The sequence below is a fragment of the Pangasianodon hypophthalmus genome, chromosome 20 (genome assembly GCF_027358585.1).
Source record: "Pangasianodon hypophthalmus isolate fPanHyp1 chromosome 20, fPanHyp1.pri, whole genome shotgun sequence".
In the NCBI taxonomy this organism is placed as follows: Eukaryota; Metazoa; Chordata; class Actinopteri; order Siluriformes; family Pangasiidae; genus Pangasianodon; species Pangasianodon hypophthalmus.
In genome coordinates this window covers 8,516,219-8,542,470 of record NC_069729.1, presented here as the reverse complement: position 1 = coordinate 8,542,470, position 26,252 = coordinate 8,516,219, and the positions used below count along the sequence as shown (strand labels likewise).

The following is a 26,252-nucleotide window of genomic DNA, read 5'->3' as shown; positions in this document are numbered from 1 at the left end:
CATTTGGCCCTTTCGTGAAAAAAAAAAAAATGCTGCCAAATATGATGAAATCAAATGTAATTCTAACTTGGGAGTCTTCTTGAAGTTATTTCTTGAAATGGTGTTTATCTACTCACACCTTTCTGAGGGAGATTATGGCACAGGTTACCTGCTGCTGTTGGTGAGGAGCTCGGTGCCGCGGCTCCAGAAGAGCGTGGGTTTAGGAGCAGCACGTGGTTTACACTCCATCTTCACCTGGCCTCCACGAGCAGCAGGGACCAGCTTTCTCACTGGGTTCAGCCTAAAATCTGGAGCCTGGACTGAGAACCAGGACAGGTGAACAGGACAGAACAAAAGAGGGACGAAGGAGAGGAGAGGAGATGACAGGAGAGGGAGAGGAATCACACAGTGTGAGAAAAGGGAGGAGAAATGTCCTAGGGAAATTTAACCACAAATACAACTACGATCCGGGTAGTGGTATGATTGGATGGGTAACACAGGATTTGTAATAGATACAGCAAGGGATCAGAGAATACAAGCAGATTAATGTTTATCACATTCTTTAATATTGTGAGATGACATTATACTGTGTGGGTTCTGAGTGAAGATATGCAGACCAGGTTTGCCAAGTCAAGTGGTTATAATAAAAATTTAGTGAATTAAATGGAATGGTATATCAATCTAAATAATTTAACTATGTTAACTATATTAACTTGTAACTATGGTAAATGCATATGAGATTAAAATCACACATATGCTTTATTTATGACAATATAAAGTATGTAATTAAACCAGACTTTGACTGTTCATGAAATCTGCATGAGCTTAATACTGCTTCATTAAAATTAACAATTTATAAATAATCCACAATATTTAGCAATGTCATGATTTTGGAGTTGAATACAGGTTTTGGGATAGGCAGATTTTGAGGTTTGGAACTGGCTTGGTTTCAGTGACCACTGTCCTAGTTTTAAGGTAGCTTTTGTCAAGACAGTCCTGGCAACCCTGATGCAGATCTTCTGCTCACCTTGAACTCGGAGTTCTGCATTAAAGTAGATGGTGCCATGTTTGTTCTCAGCCACACACTGGTACATCCCAGAATCCTCCAGTGCCAAGTTGCTGATTTTTAGGTGACCACTGTTCACTTCCACACGATCCTGCACAAAGGCAGGAAATCAAATAATTTTTGTTTTGACAAGACATTCATATACTCAATAATTCACAGTAGGACATTCAAACAAATCTATACTATTATCATTGTAGGGAGATGTGTAACTGATCATCAGTGTGCACCACACACAGCAAAGTGGCTCTCTAGTGTCAATCCTCAGTGCTTTCCAGGCATGATAATTCCTCTAAATACATCATTTTGACTGCATCAGTATCACTGTAAGCTTTGACAGACACAGGTGACAGAGGGTTTTTTCTGGTGATAACACAATAGGAGATGTGTTTTGAATCACAAGCTGAGCTTTATGCTGCTGGTGTAATCAATCAATCAATCAACATTTATTTATAAAGCACAATTAAATACAACATAATTTGATCCAAAGTGCTGCACAATAGAAAAAGGTAAAACAATAAAAACAATAACATCAACATTTAGACATTTTCAAAAGCTAAACAATAAAAATATGATTTAAGGGAAGAGTTAAAAATAGCTAATGATGACGCAGACCTCACATGAAAGGGGAGACTATTCCAAAGTTTGGGTCCGGCCACAGAAAAATGATTTGGAAAAAACCCTTGGATTTACATCAACTATGGGGGACAGACAAAAGTAATTGGAAGATCTGAGCAATCTGGATGGAGAGTAAGGGTGAAGGTGGTCACTGATGTATTTTGGTGCAAGACCAGACAATGCTTTATACTAAAAGAAGAATTTTAAAATCAACCCTGAACTTAACAGGAAGGCAGTGAAGAGATGCCAGTATGTGGAAAATGTGATCCCTCTTTCTAGACCCTGTTAACAACCTAGCTGACACATTTTGAACAATTTGTACTCAAGATAAAGCACATCACCACTGTAATTACATCACCACTACACATGTATGAGTAAAAGAATATAATAGTTCTACTTAAACATATCTAGGAGTTAATAGCAAAGGTAAAGTTAATGTGCAGATATATTTTCCATTGTAACTAACCTGTGTGCTAAGAGGTAGTCCGTTGCGAAGCCAGCGTATTAATGGTCTTGGTTTTCCTGCAGCCAGACAACTCCAGTGTAGCTCTGAGCTGATTTCCACTTCAGAATCACTCATCACCTGGAGCCACTCTGGTTGGGCTACATACACAGATTCATATAATTACTCACCTCTACTGTATGAACTCCATTATCTGTATAAAGACTTACTCTTATAATAACACGTGAATGGTACTAATATTAATTAACCAGCTAAACTCCTAAATTGTTATGCATTATTCCATAATATACTGTGAATTGTATGACAACTATAATGAAACCAATAGGAAAAGCTTAATAGTAATGAGAGTGAGGAAAGAAAGTTTTAGGGGTTAAAAAGAACAAGTGATTTGTCCTGCAACTCTATAATACTATTACCATTTTCTTAACAATAAATAGTCAGTCTTATTAATTAAGATAATTTTCAACACATTCTTCAATTGTTCAGTTGGGCTTAAAACTACTCTGCATAAAGGTTTTATTATTTATTTATTGCTAGCAGCAACATTACATGCAAATAACAAAGTGTAGGATCATTTAAGTTTGAAGTATTCAAAGTCTACCTTGGACAGAGATGCGACCCTGGTGCGTATCCCGTCCCTCTGAGCTGTAAGCCTCACATTCATACACGCCCTCATCATCAAAGCTTAGGTCAGGAATGGTCAGGATGGGGCTATCTGCACTCGCTCCAACCTTGGAGGGTAAAACTCCATCCACTTTCCTCCAGCGCAACTTAGGTGTAGGACTTAGAGAGAGGTAGATAAATAAATAGACAAAATGGCAGAAAAAGAGGATGGTATTTATAATGCGGTTTAAAATTTGGCTTGTAAGCATAATGTTTACAGCATATACAGAATAGTGAATCAGTCAGAGACGTACTGTATGTGGGCCAATGCTACTTACTTGCCAAAGGCAAAGCACTCCAGTTGTGTGGTGTGACCTGCCAAGGCGTACGTCTCAGAGGGAAAACGCACACGGATGTTGGGGGCTGACTTCCTGGGGTTAGCTAAAAATTTGATTAAATGAATGAATGAATGGGAGGAAGCCAGTTCATATCACAGTAAAACACTTTTAAAAGCATCTCTCCTCCAAATGTTGGAGCCTGGAGAAAAGAAAGCAACAACAAAAATGCTAAAAGAGCTAAAAGAGCTAGTTACGCAGAGCATTAGTTGGATGACCATTAGAGGAGTGAAATGAGGCTGGTCATAGACAAGCACTTATCTACAGTCAACCTTAATTACTGGCACCCTGGAGGAAAATAATAATAATAATAATAATAATAATAAAAAAACTATTGCAATTATTGTAATTTTCAATTTTTTTGAAAAAACTATTTACTTTTATTTTAACAAGAATCATTTTTTCAAATAGTACTGACAACCCTAAAGAATAATTAAAATAAGTGTAAATTGTCATTCTTAAAAAATATATTATTTTGCTCAGAAACTCCACTGTTACCTAACCTTCAAACTTCAACTTAAATATGACTGCACAGAAGGGAAAGCAACTGCATCTACTGTAGTGGGTCTACTTTTATGTTTGAAGAAATATTGCATTAACCATTAAACTCAAATATCAGATCATGGAACAACTAGCATACAGACTACATGAAAATGTTTTTAAAGAAATTGGGTTTTAACCTTAACATGGTTAGAGTATAGTATGGTTAGATTATAATCTAATATCACTACAGACACTTGTGCTGTTAAAGCAGAGAAGTAGTGCTGACCGTCAGACTGCACAGTGAGCTGAATGGCTTTGCTGAATGTGCTCTTAGTGGTGATGTCCATGTTAATGGTGGTGAGACAGAAGTAGTTGCCTGTGTCATTGGCTCTGGCGTTAGCCAGGTACAAGTTGCCTGTAACCTGGGACACAAACCACCTTCCCCCGTCTGGCTGGACGAAGCTAGGGAAGTCATTGAGGATCCAACGGTAGGAGAGAGCTAGAGAGAAAGAAAAAGAGACAAAATGCCATTTTCACTTAATTCTCTTCATCTTTGAGAATGGTCAAATTCTTGTTTTGTTTCTGCAACTTACCTGGGTAGTGAGCTGGAGGCTGGCAAGCCAGAAAAGTCCCAACTCCCTCATAAACAGTCTGAGGACTCCTGCTTTCTGAGGGGAAATCGTGGAGATCTAAAAGAGACAACAAATAAGTCTGCGGCAATATTAGGCTGCCAACTTGTTGGATCATCAAGTACAAGACGATGGACTTAATGTTGCAGTAAGTAAAGTTTCATTAATGTTCTTGCATAATCCTGCAGTTCAAAACAGTACTATTTATATTTTTACTAAAACTGAAATAGTTGTAATGTTTTCAGATGTGTTTAGCTTCTATATTGAGGATAATTTTGCTGATTATCATTTTACTTGATTCTTTGAAAGTGTCAGGGTGATCAGTGTGTTCAAAATGACCAGTCTTTGAAATTTTAAAACAAGGGGGTGATTTTAGTCATGATTTAGTGCAAATCCAGTTCAGATTTGCACACGGGGATCTCCAAGGAGGTGAGTTATGTCTATTTCCTTAAATATTTTTATGTAGCTCATAAATTACTCATCTGTAACTATATTATTCACTATTAATTATGAGACAGAGAAATTCTCGTCTGGACACGCAGATAGGTCTGTGGGGTTTGTTGGTTTAAAATAATATATAGGGTGTTGTTTTAGAATTGTATTATATTGGTATTGGATAGAATTATATTGTAATGGCACATCAAAATATCAAGTCCATTTCTCAGTAATGAACAGGACTGGAGGATTAAGATTTTACAAGGGCTTTCATAATTTCATATGAGTCTAATACACTCTTAGGAAAATGGGTTTTAAAGGTTCATTGGTTAATTGAGGATTTTTAGCTTCTAAAAGAGGTCTACTTAAAAGTCTCTCAGATAGGGAAATAGTCTGTTGTAGGGTTCTACATAGAAACTTTAGAGTTCTGTCAGAGAGACAACCAAAGAGCCTTTACAGTTAAGAGGTCTGATCCAAACTCACAGCCAAATTTGAGGTTAGCTGCTCGGCTAATGATAGTGCCACAGCGGTTGATGGCAAGGCACTGGTATGAGCCAGCATCACGGCCATGTTGGGGGTTACTGATCACCAGGTTTCCTGCCACCAGAGTGTAGTGAGAGTCTTCTCCTATTAACACATCTGTCCCATTAACACGCCACCTAAGCAGAACCACAAACAAGAGCATAAAAAAGTTTTTAAAAAATGACATTGTTTCAATGGTAGATTAATATAGCTATATCTGTGATTTGGTATTTTAGATGGAGCTAGGTAGTAAATGAAAGTTATGTTACTTGTAGGAGGCTGCAGGACTGGCTCTCGCCTGGCAATTCAGTGTCACTTTGCCCTCAGGCAACCCCTCTGGGTAAATCAAACTGGATGGCTGCTCTTCAAACACTGGCCCACTGTCATGACCCGAAACACACACGTCCCCACCTAAATATGAGCACATACACATACACAAAGCAAAAGCAAACTGTTTCATCCGTCTCAGCCTTAATGAGTGCTCAGAGAGTCACTGTGGGTGTTGAAAAAATAAACTGGTCTCCAATCTAAACACTGTATTATAGCTACATTGCTCTCCAGTGAGCACTCTAGGCATAATTTAGCACTGGTGATTTAAATTTGTAAAAGAAATACAGGGTGGCACTCTGGTGCAGTGTGTAGGGTTGCTGCCTCAAAGCTCCAGGGTCCCTGGGTTTGATCCTGAGCTTAGGATATTTTCTGTGTGGAGTTTTAGTGCATGTTCTCCTTGTGTGGAGTTTGTCCAGGTTTCTTCCCACCTCCAAAAATATGTCAGTAAGTGGACTGGCTACACTAAATTGCCCCTAGGTATGAATGTTTGTGTGCATTAAGCCCTGAGATGGACTGGCATACCATCCAGGATGTATTCCCGCTTCAGACCCAGTGTTCCTGGATCCAATGCAATCCTGACTGAATGAACAGAAACAGAACTAAGGTGTTATACATGGAAAAGAGCAACAACTGAAAGCTATTATCCAAGAGGTTAATCTATACATAAAGGCAAGGTCACAGAGAAAAAAATTTACAATTTAATGCTATGAATTCTTAGGAGTTAACGAGATATGTATTGCACATTGGTATTCAACCCAAAAATTAACTATAGACTTACACATGTTTAAAAACAACTATTGCCCTTAGGTATGAATCACTGTGTGCATGAGGCTTGTGTATGCATGTGTGCATACAGAATTGTGAATTTGTTTCTCTGTAACCTTGCCTTTATGTACAGACTAACCTCTTGGATAATAGTTTTCAGTTGTTGCTCTTGTTCCATGTATAACACTTCAGTTCTGTTTCTGTTCATTCATTCATCTTAGGTTTGAATCAGTGTGTGCATGAGGCTCTACGATGGAGGCACACACACATATAATGTGTGTGTGTGTGTGTGTGTGTGTGTATGTATGTATGTATGTATGTATATATATATATATATATATATATATATATATATATATATATATATATATATATATATATATATGTATGTATGTATATGTAGAGAGCGAGAGAGAGAGAGAGAGAGATTTAATATATTACTTGAGTATATTTTAAACTACTTATCTTTTATACATTGTGGCATTGTGGCATAAATAAAAGTAATCCATTAAACTCACACAGACAGCATGTTTAACTCATAAAATGTGACCTGATTTATCAGTCTGCATCAGTCTGGCCCTAAGTAATCTCCACAGTTCTGTGCCACTATCTTGTCTGATGAAATCTAGTTACTGCATTACATCGAGTGGATGCCAAGGCTGAAACAGAGGGGCTCCCCTCACCCACTGAATCACACATAGGGTGGGACAGTTTTCCTCCTGGGCATATTCAGTTGGGGATATATGTCATCATATCTAACTGCATTTTTTATAATGAGAGAAGAACCAGGTGTATAGATACAAAGTATGTTTTTTTTTAATCTAGCTGCAAATACCTTTCACTTTGAATTGGTTAGAAGTGATAACTACAAAAGGGAGTAAATATAGGAGGAAGTAAAGTATAATATACAGGTTACAATCTGTTGTTAGAGAATTTAAAATTTTATACATTTTCTAACATGCATATGATTGTTACTATGTAGCTTGGAGAGTCTTGAGAATCTAATTTTATGACTGTGGGATTGGTGTGTGGGAGTGGTGTGTGGGAGTGTGTGTGTGTGTGTGCACCTGTATGTGCGTGTGCCTGTATGTGCGCATGTATGGGTGCTCATGTGTGTTTCGCATGCATGCAAAGATGTACACTACCAGTCAAAAGTTTGGAGTTACCTGGAAAATTTCACATTTTCCATGAAATCTCATACTTTTATGAGCTGTAAAATGAACTGAAAATGTAGTACATTGAAATAGAAATTGACAGGGTTAGAAATAATGATTTTTGCATGAAATAAGAATTCTCTTCTTCAAATTTTGCTTTCCTCAAAGAATCCTCCCTTTGCAGCAATAACAGCCTTGCAGACATTTGGCATTCTAGCTGTCAAATTGTTGAGGTAATCTGAGGAAATTTCACCCTATGCGTCTTGACGTACTTTTTTTACAAATCATACAGTCAAGATCCTCCTACAACAGCTCGATAAGGTTGAGATCTGATGTGATCTTTGTCCCATCTTAATCACTTCCTTTAATTGGCAAGTCTCAGATAAGGCTTTTTCTTTGCAACTCTGCCTAGAAGGCCAGCATCCTGGAGACGCCTCTTGACTGTTGACGCTGAGAGTGGGGTTTTGCGGGTACCATTCAATGAAGCTGCCAGTTGAGGACCTGTGCGATGTCTATTTCCCAATCTAGAGACTCTGACGTATTTGTCTTCTTGCTCAGTTGTGCACCTCCCACCTCTCTTTCTATCCTGGTTAGAGCCAGTTTGTGCTGTTCTCAAAAGTTTGGGGTCACTTCGACTTCGAAATTTCCTTGGTTTTGAAAGAAAAGTATACTTTTTTCAGTTAAAATAACATTAAATTGATCACCGTTGGATGAAATCTTCAGTTTCTTGGCAATTTGTCGCATGGAATCGCCTTCCTTTCTTAGAACAAGAATAAACCGAGGAGTTTCAGAAGACAGGTTTTTTTTTTGGCCATTTTGAATCTATAATAAAACCCATAAATGCTGATGCTTCAGATACTTAACTAGCTTAAAGAAGGTCACTTTTGTTCCTTCTTTAACCTGCACAACAGTTTTCAGCTGTGCTAACATAGTTGCAAAAGGGTTTTCTAATGATCAACATTTTAACATGAGAAACCTGGATTAGCTATCACAGTGTGCTACTGGAACACAGGAGTGATGGTTGCTGAAAAAACCCTCTTTACGCCTATTTCCATTAAAAATCATCAGTTTCCAGCCACGATATTCATTTACAACATTAACAATATCTAGTCTGTATTTTTGATCAATCTAATGCTATTTTAATTGAAAAAAGTGTGTTTTTCTTTCACAACCAAGGAAAATTCAAAGTGACCCCAAACTTTTGACTGGTAGTGTACATTTGTAAGGCACACTTGGAATCTGGGACAGTGAGAGATGTAGAGGATGTGTGAGTGGGGTGGATGAGAGGATGGGGAGAAGGAGGTAGAAGAGAGGAGGGGAATGTTCCTATTCAGTTTGTTCCCTGTGCAGATCTCCACTGGGAAATAACACTCAAGCTCAGTGCTATGTTTACAGCTACAGCTAATGGAATTCCACAAGAAACCTGCCCTCACATCCACACATGTCGGTGACAGGCTGCTGCAGCCCCACTGCATTAACTCAGTGGTTAGACTCCACTAATGGACATTATACACACAATAGATGAAATGAGTAAAAGACAGTGACTCATCACCGGTATGTATTTACAGTAGCATTACCAAATCCAATTTATGATAAATATAGACACAAGCTCATACAGCTGTATTTACTGAGGCAATGCTTGCACGATTGTTCATTCAGGTTCCCCTACTGATGGGATTGCAAGTTTATTTGTGGTAAAGCCAACACCCCTTTGTCATTAATATTTAATGCTTAAATTATTTCAAACCTTAGATAAAAAACATCTCAAGAAAATCAAGTCGTTTCTGCTCACTGACCTAAAATAACACAATCAATAATTAATCTAAAGCCTGGCCTTACTCAGTGCAAGTCCACTCCTAAAATCACATATCAAATCACATTCCTTGTCATCAACCTGACATTGTACATTTGAGACGGGGCTTGAAAGCTGCGTGGCACGAGACAACCAAAAATTTACAAAGTGGATGTTGCAAGGAAGATAGGAATGCTGGTTTTAGAAAAGGAGGGGGATGCAAGAGGGTGGGGGGGCAAAGAGGACAATGGGAGGTGTACTTACCCACAGTGTAGCTCAAAGCCAGTGAGCAGAGCACTAGCAGAAACAATAGGATCCTCATCCTTCTTATGTGACCACACCCAGGTGAGAGACAGCTCCTTGAACATCAACATAAAAAAGTGACACTAATCAAAAAAAGTGACTGCTACTTCCTTCCCTCTCTGCTAGGGAAGATCATTAAGTGATACAGAACATACATATTTAATGAGGAGACCTTGGTTTGTTAAAAAGCCAAACTGTCTGGATGAAAACGGATAGTGGAAGTCTCATGCGTGATGCCCTGTGAGCAAGCAGCTCCAGAAATAATTTTTTTTGGGGGGGTGGGCAAAATGAATCATAGTCCAGTGCCTCATGCTCATCTTTTACTTCTATTTTTCTACATTAAACTCTGTATGTATTAAACATTGCCTCAACCTCTGTAATGAATGTTAAACACCACTTAAAACAGTATCAGTAAGTTATTTCCGATATTATGTTCATATTATTCTGACTTGAGAGTAATGGGGTGAAACAAAGGAGTTAAATAGTTTCAGCTTTATACCTATGAAATATGCAAGTAAATAAATAAAAAGTATTTCAGTACCTTTTACGTGTACATCTATGCACACACCACTCTCTAAGCATACAAACGACTCATATGTCCTTTCCACAAATATTCTCCATATTGATCTTTTTGATTTTCTAAATATTTTTCCAGTTGTATTGCTACAGATTTAAGAGATATTCTGGGTCAATGGCACATCCACTGCTCAGTAGTGAATATAACATAAGAAGGATCACATGTTTGAATGTACTTGGTTCACAAAAAGGGGCCAAGTTGCTCTGAGATAGTATTCCCATATCAAACTCATAACCTAATCTACTCTGCAGGTTCATTGTTCTTTCTCCCACATCTGGTGCCTCCTAATGTCTGTCTGACAGCAGGAGCTCAGAGAAGTCTCTCTGAAATAATGTGTAATTGGTCAGGCAGCTATCCAGTGGTACAGTGCTGCTCTCCAGCCAATCTCATATCTGTACAGAGTCTGTGAAGCTCCAGTTGTAGCATGATGATAATGGGAGATTCTCGAAAGATAAAGACACAAAATTAGGATAAAGATGCCAGTTGGTTCTACTATCAGTGTCTCTAGCAGGTAGATCCCATGTGCATGCATGTTCAGGCCTTGTTAGTTTTGGCCTGTCTGATATTTGTGATTCTTTGAAGTGAATCAAATTCTCTAACACAGAACTAAATTCAAAACCCAAAGCATTTTGTCAATCTTTTGCTGAAAACAAGAATTTTGTTTAGCATTTTTAGAGTAACCACCAAGGCCAAGTTGCCTCTTTTTATTTCAGTTATGTCTTTTTCACTGTGTTTTGCTTTGCACTTCTTTGATTCCCTGTCACTGCTGTCATGAGTAGTTTGAAATTTTCATGTATTGACAGCAGTACTGTGAGATTGAGCTGAATAGAATTTTAGAGCACAAGTAAAGAAAATTAATAACCCAAAAGCCAAAACCAGAAACAGTAAAGCTTGTACTTCCCTATTTTGTTATCTTACTCTTACACACCCAGCTGTCAAAGTAAATGTGAATGTGAATCAATAGTGTGCTGTGTCACTATTACGATAATAGTTCACAACTGAAAGGACTTACATTTAACATTTACATTTACAGCTTTTAGCACATACTCTTCTTGAAAGCACCTTACAGAAGTGTATGACTGACTAATTCCAAAATCTATCCTGGTGCTAGAGCAGATTGACAATTTGAATCCTACAATACCAATAAGCTAATGCACTGCCAGAAACTGTCGCTATTGATATACAAGGTTTTTTTTTTTTCATTATTAAAGAAATCATTATGCATCATTATTAAAGAAATGGGCCCTCAGTCTGCATTTCAAGACAGCATTGAGCACTAGTACACAAAAGAGTCTTGATGGTTGGGTAAAGAATACAGATAGCAGCCATTTCTTTCATGTTTCACCCAAAACATTTCTTTAGCATAGCAATACTAAATGCAAAAACATAAAATGTTGCCACTTTTAAAAGTTTGTATTTCTGTGTGACCCATATGACCTGAACTGGATTGTAAATGTGGTCTTTGAGACTTAAATGAAAATTCTTTCTTAGCCATTAAATTGTCATATAAACAAAGCAATAGTACGAGTATAATAATAAAACCATGAATGTTGGTAACTGTAGGGATACGTGATGTTCATTGTAGTCTGCTCAGTGTTTCTGGGCAAAACGAAATTAAACAAAGTTCAAATCACATTCAAAAAATTGAAGGAACAGAATCACCAAAATGAGTCATAATAACTCTCCCTCCTGCTTAACCCTCTCCAAGACTTCAAACTGTTGTCTGTCCTGGTCTAAAAAAACACTCATTTTCAGCACAGACTGCTGCGCTGTGGACCCTGGGAGGTCAGATGAGACAGTGTAAACACATAACTCCACAATTCTCTATAGCAGATGCACTATCTGAGTTGTGGTCTTCACAGAAATGGTGCTACACAAGACTCCTAGCAGTCATTTGCTGAGGCTGATGTGAAAAACGGTAAGGGTATTATCACAGAGTTTCCGGAATTACAGCTAGACAAGGCTGTTTGCTGCCTCAGTATGTCAAGTCTCAAGGGCTTGTTATGGTAGTGTCTAGTCACAGACACTGCAATATTTTTAACCACCCTCTCCCTGGCAGCACAACAGATTTGAATCCATGAATGGATTGATGCTGTGTATTGACTGATGTGGATTAGTCTTGATTACACTGACTAGCTTATGTTGGGTTATGTTACAGCCACTTCTGACAGTAGTAGATGCTTTCAGAGGTTTAGGTTTGTAATAAGAATCACAAGGGTTTCATTACTGCAATTAAAACTATAGAGCAATAGTATGGAGTTATTTCCAACATTCTATTTTACTTTTTTCATGACTCCCTGCATGGAAATCTAAAAAACATTTAAGGCACTTTAGATCTAGCAACAAGGCTACAGTTTCACCCCATCTTTATCAAAAATCCCCAAAATGTTATGAGTGCCATAAGACTAATCAATAAGTATCAGGAAGAGTATACAACCAGTAAGGGATTTTCCATGGAGGAAAAAGGTCTTTTGCAGGATAGATATCCAAAGTGAACACCCAAACAGCTTTTCGGAAATCTCAACATGGCGTTAAAAAAAAAAAAAAAAAGCTTAACAGTCTTTGCTATACTCTAGTCCCTGTATAAATATGCAACCCCTGTTACAGATAACTCAGAAATCTATGAGTTAAGAGTTACTGGAGCAGATGTGAGCAGAATTATAATGATGATCTAGGCAGGTAAAGGACATCCATACTTTTTTTTTTACAAAATTAATATCACATATTTGGACTTTTGAGAAAATACATCTGAGATTAAAATTATTTTTGAATGATACTGCAAAACGTTAGGATATTTAATTCTCACATATTGCATCATGTAGCCTGCAGATTCTTTGTATATTTCTTCAGTCATAAGGTGATTTTGCTTATAATAAGAGGCATCCTTTTTTTCAGCAGCTCCTTAAAAAACTACTCATGTCTCCAGGTTTTATAAACCCACATAATTATTTGTTTTTGGTTATGACAATGTAGATATTGGTTTATGAGTATTCATACCATACTCCATTGTGTGCAGTAAAGGGAGGGGTTCTGTGTGTTTGTGCACAGCTATGAGTAATCTCTACTGGCTGTGGGAACAAAGGTTTGAAAATTTGCCATTTTCATGAACATTAATCAAATTATAGCATAAATCACATCTGCAAACCTGTCTTCATTACAGCTTATTTATTTAGGATAAATTTATTTCATTACGCCATTATATTGAAGCAGGAGCACAACATCCCTGACATTTAAATACTAGCCTGTGATGACCAGTGTAGATCCAGTTCGTTATTATTCTGATATTCTGGCATAAAATGAACATTAACTGACACTGTCTAGTAAACAAAAATAAATGTACACAATGACTCTTACTGATACTTTCAGAAGAGCTTGTCTGTTAAATTCTGCACCTGTCTTAACCTTAGAGTAGGACTCAGCTAACCACCGTTTTGCTCCATATTCCAGCAGCAAGCCATGTCTCATCCTCATCCTAATTTAACCTGTTGTCAAAAATTGTGACCATTACTCAGGAGGTCATGGGTAATGTAACACATTTACATTCATTCTCCCCAACAGATTCTTCTTTCACTCTCTCCATAGGGAAAAGGGGCACTATTAGGCCAGTACATGGAGACAGAATAACTTGATACACAGACAAATTAATAGACAACATCTCAAACAATTAAATTAAGCAGCCCAGACAGCGGATGCCTTATCTTCTCTATACAGGAGAATGCAGGAAGAAAGATTTTTTGGATTGTTATGGAGCTGTTATTAAGCTGTAAAGAAGCCTAAGTCACCAGGTAGAAAGGAGCGAAGCAGCAGATTAAACATAATGCAGATGACAGTGCAACCATTTTGAGCTGACTTCTTGGAAAACAGAACCTAGTCAACTACTGAAGTTCAAATGTATTGGATTTCACAGTAACTGCAGATTCTTTTCCTTCAGTTTTGCTTTTCATAGGTTTCCAGCGGTTCACCAAATGGAGCTGAGATTGTAAAATCCAAATCTTACAGAGCTTACTTGCTTCTGGTAATCAAGCAAAAGTAATTAGAAGTTTACACTGCAGCAGCACAGTGAAAGCACTCCAGGCTGTACTTTTGTACTAAAGTAATTGGGGCGGCATAAATGGTAAATTTGAGTATAATCATTGGTGCAATAGCGTTTTTTTATATTTGTCTATTGTCCACTGTTTTTTTTTTTTTACAGTGCTGTGCAATAGTCTTGGGGACATATGAAGACATTCTGTAAAATGAAGATGCTTTGAAAAAAATAATAAAATTGAAGCTTTCATATACGAAAAATATAAAGAGCAATAAACATTTTACATGATTTTGGCTTTAAACCTGCATCACCTGCATTTTACAAGAAAATTAACCAGTGACAAGAACAACTTGTCACTGTTCTTCTGGACACATTGGCTCTCATTGTTTCTGTCTCTGCAGGTAAAAGGATGGTCAGATGGTGTCCATGACCATTTCTCTAATAACTCTAATTTCGCTCTGTAAAATATCTTTTTTAAATGAATATTTGGATATCTAAAATTTACTCTTATTTTACTGAGACACTAATGCAGAAGATGTATAAGAAATATCTCTGTCAACCTTTTTAGCAAAGGTTTGGGGTTCTAAGTATTTTGTACAGTACAGTACCATTAAAATTCTATTTGCATGGATTTTATTAAGACAGAGAGGACACAGTGTTTATCTTCTCACCAGCTGTGTGCCACTTGCTCTGATTGTCCTGACTTGAATTATGCACATAATTGGTTTCTCCCACTTGTCATGCATATGGTGCTCAAGATGGTTTGTGTCTGGCCTCTGAAAGTGGCCACCATGTAATGTTTTGAAACTTGTGCAAGACAATTCTTAAGTGCAGAAGATTTGAGACTTGCTGTAGTTTGCCAGCATGTAACTGAATTATATTACAGTCTGCAAATGCTGTTGCTCTGTCATAGCAAAATGAACAGACTTGCTTTTCACTGACCTTTTGCAAACTGGAAGCATAATGCAGTCTAACTATTTTTCTTTCGTTCATTGTTATGGTTTTGGGACAGTTTTGCTAATTCTTAATAGCAGAACTTCTTATTTTCATTCATTCTTTTGCCTGACTGCTTGACAAGTGAAGTAGCTCAAATACCACATCAGAAAGTACATGCCATCATACCTTCGCTGACAGTATGTATGACAAATCAAAACCTTGCTGCAAAATAAATCTGACTCCCAAAGCATTATGGCGGGGAATCATAAATGAGATGCTTGTTTTATACCTTCTACTATCAAAACGTTTCTTCTCCAAACTGAGTGACATAAGCAGGAGGCTACTGCTTTGTTTCCTTTACAAATCCAGTGTGTTGAGATCAGTTGAGTGCACAATGACACTGGAGCTGTGGACAGCTGCACCCAGCGAGGCAGCGATAAGCATGATCAGTGACTTCACTGAGAACAGTGCATGTTCTCAGTGACAATCACAGCATCTGTGTCGGCCTGGAAGACAATGATGCTCTGTTTTCTTGCTTGATTCTTCCCGCCAGATGTAAACAAAGCCTCATCTGTCCTGAAGTACTTCACAGTAAAGATAAAGGAACCTCCAGCCACTTCCAACTCTCTCTCTCCTCATCATTTACCTCTGGACTCTGAACTACATCACATAGCTGATGTACACAATCTTGTCTCTTTGCCCTGCAGACATTTTTGGACTTGTGACCTCTGACAACCCTGCCTTCTTCCCTGATGTGACCTGCTAATAAATATGGTCAAACATATTTATTAGTGATCCTGCACATTTAGAAACTGTGTGAATGGTGAACCCAGCCACTCTGGTGAATCGGATGCATTTCAGTCAAGGTTAAATAAGTCCACAGTCTTAGGATGAACATTATATTAACATCTGTGTGTGAATAATTTAGTATTGTAAATGACTCAGCAGTCCTGTCTGGGGTTATAGGTTTAGGGGATCGAGACAGGGTCATTTCTCAGCAGCTAGATAGAATGTGCTCCCAGCCCTAATCTAATTCAGTTCCACATCACTGCAGTTCTTTTAAGCTGAAGCTTATTCTCACTCCAACCATTATACAAACTAAGAAGATAATAAGGTTATGTCCTTGAGTAAAAAAAAGTCTGTGTGAAGACCACTGAGGAGTGGGCGTGTCTCTGAGTGGTACAGATGATTGTGTCTTTGAGCCTAGATTCAAAACACACCCTTCAAACATTTCTGAATAAGCATGATTACACTCAACGTTTTTCTAACATATCATGTCAAGCTAGGTTATGTTAGCATTAACAGTGAAAATGATAACATTTACAAATTAATTGACAACATTCGCAAATGTTATCGAGACATCTCAGAAATCCTGTCAGTTTAACTCATGATAAATAGTTTGTTAGTGCTAGCAGTGACATTTATTAACATTTATAAATATTACTTAAAAATCCTCTTAAAATCTTGTCGGGTTAGTTCATGTTAGCTAGATGACTGACAGTTGCAGTAAAATATTATATCATAAAATATCATACACATATTTATGAATATAACTTAAACTTTTGATGTTTGATTAAGGCAGTACAAAGTGGTCTCTCCTGCCTAGCTAGGCATGTACCACACCTTACCAAGCACCCATGCCTTGCAAATTGTCCCAGCTTAACAGGTCCTTGTCTAGCCCCAGCACCACCAAGCTACCACTGCTGGGCCCTTGAGCAAGGCCCTTAATCCTCTCTGCTTAATGGGTGCTGTAACATGGCTGACCCCGAACTCTGACCCCAAATTCCTAACAATATGCAAAGGCTTCTTATTCTTCTTCTAAAATAATCTTGGAAATCTTGTCAGGTTAGCTCTTGTTAGTTAACTGGCTAAAAAATTAATTACATTTTTCTCCCCATTTTCTCCCCAATTTGTTCACTCTGAGAGCACAGCCAATTTTGCTCTCTCGAGTGACCAAAGATGAACAAATTAATCATTAATGAAATATATGACTGACAAGACAATTTTACTTTCTGTCACAGATCTTACTTTATTGATCCAAATTCATCCTATGTTTCAAGTCTTCAAGTTGACGTTATAGTGGCAGGAAAACATGGTACACAACTGAAAGAAAAAAAGGAAAAGCATGCACATATATACTTCTTTCTTCCTACTTGAAGAAACATACTCAATGATGTCCACATTACCATCTATGGTCTTAAAGACACATCCTACTTTCCACATATGGACTCAAAAACATGCCTTCTGTGGTCTGCAGACAGACCTTATTGCCTTGTACAAATGTAGAAATAAGGAATGAGCTGTAAAATGAGGCTCCCAATTAAGTGGCAGACTTTAAAATTGCATTTGGTGTACCACATTTTTGGTCTCTCAGGAGATGAAACCAAGCTCCATGATGTGCTCACAATATAGGGCCTCTATGGACACATTTAGTCATAATATTGGTGCTCTCTCTCTCTCATACACATGCATCTGTTAGGTTTTGGCAAAGCAGAGTCATAAGAGAATCAGAGTTGGACAGAGAGGAGAAATCAATAAAGCCAATGAGAAAGATGTGAGCCTGACCAGCTGCCGAGAGTTCACAACAGAACAGATTTTAATTATTATTCATTTGAAGCATATAAACAGTGCTCAACATAAGTAAAGATAACATCTTCTTGGATGCTAATAGACAGGTGTACTGGTGAGATTGAAACTTGTTTCAAAGTAGTCATTAACATATGCATACTTTTTTTTTAAATGAAAAACATAACTAACAAGCCAATTTTCCTTTCTGTTACAGATCTACATGCATTGACCCAACCTATTCTTCAAGTATTCAACTTGACCTTAGAGTTACAGGAGAAATGTGGTATATAACAGAGAGAAATGCAATGCATCCTTGCCTCGTACATATTTACTTAGACATTTCAATAAAAAAAAAATCTCCTCCTACCTCAATCAGGACAGAAAACAAGAGAATTTACTGAATGTTTCCTGAGCCAAGACAGATGCATGCCTTCATTCTCATACTATAAGGTTATATTTACATTGAATATTTTATAAACATTTCCAGGTCACTGGCAATTCTCAGGGTGAACCAAATCTTGATTGAATCATCATCAACACAGCATCTTCCCAAACATTCAGATTATATTAACTGGCACACTCACTACTTAACTAGCTTGTTAATCCATTTTAGAGGGGCACATTGTTTCCCAGTAGTTCTGTCTCTTTGTCTCACACTCCTCCTCCCTTCTTCCCCCCTTCACTTTCAGTTCTGGTTGAACACCTAAGCACATGGTCCGCTGCTGGTCATGACGGCTGGCCAGAGGCGGCGCAGCATTAGCATTCTGATGTGTGCTTTCCAATGCTGCTTCACTGAACTTTAATTTACTTGATAGTTGCCATTGCTGCTGCTGTGACTTCTTCTTGCCACCACTACCAGACTCTTTCTCAATGCCCTCACTGTCCTCCGACTCCCCAAACAGCCCCAGGACTTATATTCTCCTGAGAAATGTGGCTTCTAGTTTTTAACACGCTGTCTACCTCAAACAACCATTCTTTCACTAGATTCTGAGAATTGAGGTGGAATGATAAAAATTCTCCAATTGCTCAAAATAATAAGGTAAATTAGGATATACTGGATTATACTCTAGTAAAGCTTCAACAAAGGCATTTTAAATTAGGTAGGTCTACATACTTTAGTTATCATATAGCAATACTAGTACTATTTCAGATTTCATTGTCATGTTGTACAATTATCGTTGTACACCATCACACCACTAATTAACAGAGAAGCGATGTTTGTATTAGAGCTATGTTGTGTCACGTTCACTAGAGTTATCCTCATTGTCCCCATTATTTTGATGTTTGAGGTAGCTTTACAAGAATATACAATACACAAGAGGTCCTTTTCCCAACCTACTCCAGGGGTTATGAAGGACATGAGCAGGAGGCAATAGAGGAAGTGATGGCAGTGTAGCAAGCTCAAAAACATAAAATATTGGAATAATACATAAAACAATAATACTGTAATGGAAAATGAAAGCAGCAAGTGAACTAATGAATGTGACAATATATTATTGTTGAATTAAACTAAATGTGAATTAAACTATGTCCTGCTTGTAATGACTATATTTCTTATGATTGACACTAAACTAAATATTCAGTGTCTATACCAAATTCTGAACAAATGGGTCGTTATTTTGTCATGAACAAGCCATTGTTACTATAGCTGGTGACTATCTATTATAGCGTAAGAAAGGCATTCTCATCATCTGATTATTATCAGTAACTCTCAGAAGATACTAATCTCTCAGAAGAGCTGCAGTCAATCTTTGATTCACTGATAGCTGAACAAAGCAGTCAAGACTGAATCTTTGGGCCATTATCTCATCTTCAGAATGTGGGCAATGAAAGGTCTTACTGAAGGCTTGGATGAATTAAATTTTGGTATGAATTTCATAATCAGTCTTGGAACCTTATTTTTAACTAATAATTATGATTCTTTGAGATCACCTAACTGCCCTTAAACATTTGGGGAAAGTTAAATCAAACCCATTAATGATTGTATATATAACAAAACTTTGTACTTTGTGCATGTGGGTGCTTGTAGGTGTCAGCTTCATGTGGTCATAAAGGCACTAACTGAAGAAATGAGCGAACTTCTGTGTATACATTGGCCTTTAATATCCTGCACACAGCAGCATGGTCTCACACTTGCAAATTCACAATTATTAGCATAACTCATTTTGTAAATAAATAAAATAAATAAATAAAGATAGGAAGATTAGGATTAGGGACAGGGTCAGTGTTTGTACCTTTTTTAAACAACTTAACTGATGTTAAATCTAACTTAATCCGACCTCATCATCATGAGAAATTGGTACAATCTTGTTCAAAATTGTACCAATTTCTCATGAGGTCAGGGCTGATGTTTCCTAAAGCATCCCAGCACAAACATCACTGGTAGATGACAGAGTGAGCATCACATTGAATATTGTCTCTATCAGTTAAAATGCTTTAGGGAAACTGGGCCCAGGTTGTTATATATCCACCAATAGAAGGTTCATTAGGAATATGATTCCTTGATTATTATTATGATTACTGATTCTTTAAACAGCCTCCAGGCTTCACCACTCCTGAGGTAATGAAGCAGGCATTTTAATTAGGACTTAGGTTAATTCCCATAGGATTCATTTTCAAGCCTGACTGTCAAAACATGCTGTTAGGGTTTAGATCAGACAATTTTTAACATGTAAAAGGAAGTTAGCAGCCAGTGCACCTGTGCTTGTAGATGCTATGTCAGCTCTTCTGAACACCTGAAGCAAAGCATCCCAGGATCCCATGTACACCAAATACACCAGATATCATCCCAGGCATTTCTGTTTTATATGAACCAGGAGAATCGAGATTATCTGATTAAGTTAGTTTGGTTATGTTTTATAGCACAAGGACTAAACATCTAAAATGCACAAACCTATTGCGCAATCAGATGCTTCAGACGGATGTGGGACTCTTCTGTATTATACAAAACAGACCATTAAATCAGCGCATCACGTCCGAAAGAAACCCCCGCCGCAGACCGAGCAGCAAATGAGCTCTTGAAGAAGTAACTGCTATATCACAGGGTCATTTCTTGCAGGGATTGTGGTCTTACCTTAATCAGCAGCTCGGAATCGGGATGAGGGTGCAGTTTTTCCCTCCTTGTTCGGTGATGCTGTTGTGACTCCGGTCAGTCCAGCGTAATTTGCGCAAACAGGAGGATGACGCTGCGCATCTACCGGCCTGCGATAATAAAATAATCAGGACTGTATAATGGATCGGCTGTGGATTTTCTGATAGAGCTTTGTTAGGCAGCCTTGAAGCGCTAAGGTGTCTCTTTCACGATAATGCTTTCTCCCTCTCTCTGTTTCTGCCTTTCATATTCTAAGGCATTATCCCTCCTTCTTTCCTCTCGCTGCGCCAATCCAGCTTCTCATCTCAGAGCATCCGCTCCTCCCTCTCTCTCTTCTCTCTCTCTTCTCTCTCCCTCTCTCTCTCTCTCTTTCTCTCTGTCTCTGTGTCAGAGTGCTGGGAGTAAGTGGGCGGAGCGTGTTGAGTGTGAGCGTGAGCGTGTTTGTCGCTTTCTCTCATCTATCTTTTCTATCTTTGTTATACGTTTGTGTATAGATAGATATACTGTTGATAGAGCATTTAATAATTTGCTTTGTAAGCACTTCGAGTTTCGCTGAGAGCTAGAGGAAGGTTTCTGGGCGTCAGCACCAGCATTTCGTTGGGGAGCGTGGAATTTTCCTCCAGTCTCCTACAGTATGGAGGAGATCGTGAATGGCACACTGTTAAAAATTAGAGCCCAATTTGAGAAACGTTTTTGTTTTTGTTTTTGTGTATATGCCCCAGCTTCACCACTTGAAAGATTGTGTTTTTTAGATTATGCCAAACTCTAGAAACTTGTAATAACGAAGAATATTTATTTGTCCGTGGAGATTTCAATTGCGCAATGGAGAACAATGATCGTAACCACATGGAGCCCCACATGCCTTCTTGCAAGTTTACGGCTCATCCACATAGTTGAAAAACACAAGTTAAGTGACGTTTGGAGAGCTTTTTTCATCAAGCTCAAAAACAGTACACATGGGCCCATGTTCGCAACGATTTCAATCTCTTGCAAGGTTGGACAGGTTCTATGTTTTTCATCTTTACAATAGTGGTGGGACTTTGGTAAAAAGCAAACTAAACAATTATGTCAGCAATACACCATCAATGTCACAAGGGAATTTGCTTAGTCATTGAGAAAAGTAGAAAATGAAATTACAGAACTTCAGTCTCTGGCACAGTCAACAGGTGACCAAAACCATATTCAGACCGTCACAGCTAAAAGGAAAAAACTATCAGACCTCCTAGATTTTTAAGGTACAAAGGGCACTTGTAAGATCACACTTCCAGAAGATGGACCAAATGGATGCACCTTCTAAGTTGTTTTTAGCCTCAAGAAAAAGAATGAACAGAAACATTTTATCTACAACCTGCACTCTGAAACTGGAGACATTTTATCTGAGCCAGATGAAATATGTCAAAGAGCAGTCAGATTTTATGAAAAGCTTTATGTCTGTGAATATAAAGAGAACCAGGCAACAGAACAGATCTTCCTAGGAGGATTGCCTAAAATTTCACAAAACGTAGATGCAGCTCTCAGTGGGGAAATAACCATATAAAAAAAAGCCCTATAGAGCATGGATTGTGGTAAAGATGGACTTCCAGCAGAATTTTATAACTCTTTCTGGGCTGTCATTGGGGAGGATTTGCTGGAAGTCCTTAACAATAGTTTAACCAGAGGGTTGCTACCTTTGAGTTGTAGGAGGGCAGTTATAACACTGCTGCCAAAAAAAGGAAATATCACTGATATAAAAAACTGGGGACCTGTGTCCAGTGTGCAGTGACTATAAACTGATCTCTAAGGTTTTAGCTACGAGGCTGGGAAGCATTCTGGAAGAAGTTATTCACACTGATCAGACCTACTGCGTACCTGGGAGGTCTATATTCGATAACATCTCCTTAGTTTGAGACGTTCTTGACATCTCAAGATTATTTGGGCTGAATATGGGATTGATCTCTACAGATCAGGAGAAAGCTTTTGACCCAGTGGAACATGATTATCTGGAAAAATCTTAAAGCTTTCCATTTTAGCTCTGATTTCATTGACAAAATAAGAGTTTTATATTGCGACATTGAAAGTGTACTGAGGTTTAATGGCAGCTTATGAGCTCCTTCTAAAGTGTGTAGAGGAGTAAGGCAAGGTTGCTCTCTGTATGGTATGCTCTATGCCTTGGCAATAGAACCTCTCGTAAATAAACTGGGAGCTGTATTAAAAGGGTTCTCAATCTACTGTCAAAACGCCTTCTGTCTGTCAGCTTATGCTGGTGACATTGTGATAATGACTGATGAACAGAGAGATTTGTAAAGACTGAAATTATGTCCTGTAGCGACTCAAGGCTGCGATGGGCTGAACACAGACACACAGAGGCAGGAATATGTGAGAAAAGTGCTCTTTTATGTACAAAAGTGGCAGTAAAATGCAGACACAACTGGTTCGACCCACTTTTTTAATAACTTTACATGGTACAATTGTATGTTTGCACGCTTACTGGGCTGTTGCCGGCGGTAGTTGACTAGGCCCACCTTCTCAAGGACTGTGTACGGGCATTGGCACCATGCCAAGTGTAGGAGGCGGAGAAGCACCTCATCACCCGGCTGGAACTGTCTTGGCTGTGTTGGCCTGTTGTACGCCCTTTGTTGCTCCCTCTGTGCAGCCTCCATGTGTTCTCTGAAGATCAGGGCCACTCTGTCGATCCACTTCTGCATATCTTGCACAAAATCGACTAGGGAGTGGAAGGGTGAGGGTTGCTTCTCCCAGGCCTCATGGGCAGCGTCCGGCAGTCCCCGAGGTTGCTGTCCAAAGAACAGCGACAAGGACGTATGGCAGGAGGAGGTCCCAGTTCCTCCCCTCTTCATCTACCACCTGCCACAGCATTCCCTTGAGGGTTCAGCATTGTTGATCCTCTCCACTAGTCCATCCATCTGTCGGTGGTAAATGGACATCCTCAGGTGCCTCACCTGCAACACATGGCTGAACAGGAGCATGATGTACTCATGACCCCGGGCGGACTTCAGGAGCGGCCCTACGAGGTCCATGCCTATCCTTTCAAAGGGGACCCTGATGATGGGGAGGGTAATCAGGGGCTCGGGTGGGAGCTTTTGGTGTGTTCTCTGGCACTGGGGGCACCTCTGGCAGAAAGCCCTGACCTCTGTGTCCATGGCAGGCCAGAGAAACTGATCCTTCAGTTTCTCCAGGGTGTTTTGTGTCCCCAGGTGACTGCCTAGTGGGTGTGAATGGACCATGTGGATGAGTAACTGGGTCTTGGGTATGGGAACCACTAGGAGGTCACAGGTTTGGCCACGACATTCAGCGCGAAAGTACAGGAGGCCTCCCTGCACCAGGAAATACGATGCCGGAAGTCTCTGCTCTGGGTCCTGGATGATCCCCTCCACTTGGCGCACCTGTTGCCAGCAGTGTTTTAGGCGGTCGTCTTCTTTTTCTTCGTGCCCAAAGTTCCCCTCCTGTGTCACCTGTTAAAACACAGGAGAGAGCTGGTTAGTTAGTGTATGTGTCTCACCTCCTGCTGTGGCGTCCTCTTCTTCCAGGGCCATGTAAGCTTATTGGACCCATGCCCAAGTGTGGGTTGTCCTCCGGCAACTAGAAAACCTGGTGACTTCGGGTGGGGTGGGTGATGGGAACCCTGGCCAGTCTCTTCTTAGGAGCAGGGGGATGGAGAGCTAGGGCATGAGGGCTACGAAGAGGGGCCGTTCTCCACTCTAGCTTTGGATTTTTACCTCGGCTATATGTATTACTCGGACACAGACCAATGATAGGGTCTCTTTCATGGCACGGCTGTGGGTCTGGCCAGGGTTATTGTGCTGCCAGAGTCTAGGCTAGCAGTGATGGGTCAGATATTCACTTTGATGAGCAAGGTGGGTGCTTTGGGTGTGTTCCCTGTGTGTAGTGCATGTAGTCTACACTACTCAACCCACCAGCTCCTCCTGCTCTGTCCTCCCTTACTGCTAAAGACTTTGCCACTTTTTATGATGAGAAGATCCCATCCTGAAGAAATCCAACTACTGACCAGTATCACTTCTTTCTTTTCTTTGTAAAACCCTTAAATGAACCATCTACAATCAACTATCTCTCTATCTCTCACAGAACAACCTCCAAGATCCTAACCAGTCTGGCTTCAAACCGGCACACTCCACAGACTGGCCTTTTGACCGTCACTGAGAAGCTACATGCTGCTAGATCAGCCAAACTGTCTTCAGTCCTCATCCTCCTTGACCTTTCAGCAGCATTTGATACAGTGAACCACAAGACTCTCTTGTCTGCCCTCATGAGTCTAAGAATTTGTGGTGCAGCATGGCAATGGTTTGCTTCCTACATGGAAGGTTGGTCATTTCAGGTGACATGGAGGGGATCCACATCTGCTCCCCTCAAACTCTCCACTGGTGTTCCACAAGGCTCAGTACTTGGTCCTCTTCTGTTCTCCCTCTATACTTGATCTCTTGGTGTGGTCATATCCTCACATGGGTTTTCATACCACTGCTATGTGGATGACACTCAACTCATCCTCTCCTTCCCTCCCTCAGACACTTATGGTTCTGCTTGGATATCAGCATGTCTGGCAGACATCTCATCATGGATGACAGCTCATCAGCTGAAACTTAATAGCAGCAAACCTGAACTGCCATTCATCCCAGGTGATGTCAGGATCTTGTGATCTCCCTGGACAACTCTCTGATCTTGCCTTTGGTTACTGAACACAATCTTGGGCTAACAATAGACAATCAACTGTCCTTTTCCTCTCACATTGCTAATCTGACATGCTTCCTTTATAACATCAGAAGGATTCATCCATTTCTTTCCACACAGGCAACACAAGTGCTTGTTCAGTCCCTTGTCATTTTGGAGACTGGACTACTGTAACTCACTCCTGGCAGGTCTGCCTCTGAGTGCTATTCGTCCTCTGCAACTGATCCAGAATGCAGCTGCATGGTTTTCAACCTTCCTAAGTTCTTCCACACCACCCATTGCTACACTCCCTCCACTGGCTTCCTGTAGCTGCCGCATCAGATTTAAAACACTGATGCTTGCCTACAAAGCCAAAAACGGACCAGCACCCACTTAAAGCATGGCACCATGCTCCCTCCGATCCTCTAGCACTACTTGACTGGTCCCACCATTGCTTAGGGTACAAGGACGGGCTGTAGCCACCTTTTGATATGCTGGTTGGGCTGTAGCCACCTTTTGGTGGTGCTCAGCAGGCCGTCCATCTAGATGCGAGGGGCGGCTCTTGGCTGGTAGGACCCCTGGTGGAAATCAGCTGCCACATTGAAGGCCACACCAAACCAGGATTTCATCCTTTGCTACTTCATAGTTGGCAGCCTCGCCTGGTGGGATGGCATAGTAGGCTGCCAGTACTTCCCCAGAGAGGAAGGATGCAACGATGTGTGTCCATTCTTCTTCTGCCCAGCCCTCGTGGCGGGTGATCCTTTCAAATTCCAGTATGTAGCTCTCTACGTCATCTTCTCGGCTTAGCATGGGAGTCTCAGCAGGGGTCGGGAAGGGGGTAGGCAGCAGCGGTGGCGAGC

At 39.7% G+C, this 26,252-nt stretch overlaps 1 protein-coding gene across 1 annotated transcript in view; it reads right to left on the bottom strand.

Moving 5' to 3' along the window:
• The window catches only part of cntn2 (contactin 2), a 36,953-nt gene extending 15,891 nt beyond the window's left edge, over positions 1 to 21,062 (bottom strand). The window contains exons 1-11 of the mRNA XM_026935688.3: positions 20,716 to 21,062; positions 9,496 to 9,590; positions 5,460 to 5,601; positions 5,152 to 5,327; positions 4,198 to 4,293; positions 3,891 to 4,103; positions 3,065 to 3,167; positions 2,725 to 2,906; positions 2,127 to 2,263; positions 1,007 to 1,136; positions 149 to 299 (exon numbers count right to left, since the gene is read on the bottom strand). Of these exons, the coding sequence (XP_026791489.3) occupies positions 149 to 299; positions 1,007 to 1,136; positions 2,127 to 2,263; positions 2,725 to 2,906; positions 3,065 to 3,167; positions 3,891 to 4,103; positions 4,198 to 4,293; positions 5,152 to 5,327; positions 5,460 to 5,601; positions 9,496 to 9,553 (1,388 nt within the window). The 5' untranslated portion in view covers positions 9,554 to 9,590; positions 20,716 to 21,062. The remainder of the gene's footprint in view (positions 1 to 148; positions 300 to 1,006; positions 1,137 to 2,126; positions 2,264 to 2,724; positions 2,907 to 3,064; positions 3,168 to 3,890; positions 4,104 to 4,197; positions 4,294 to 5,151; positions 5,328 to 5,459; positions 5,602 to 9,495; positions 9,591 to 20,715) is intronic.
• Positions 21,063 to 26,252: the final 5,190 nt, after the last annotated feature.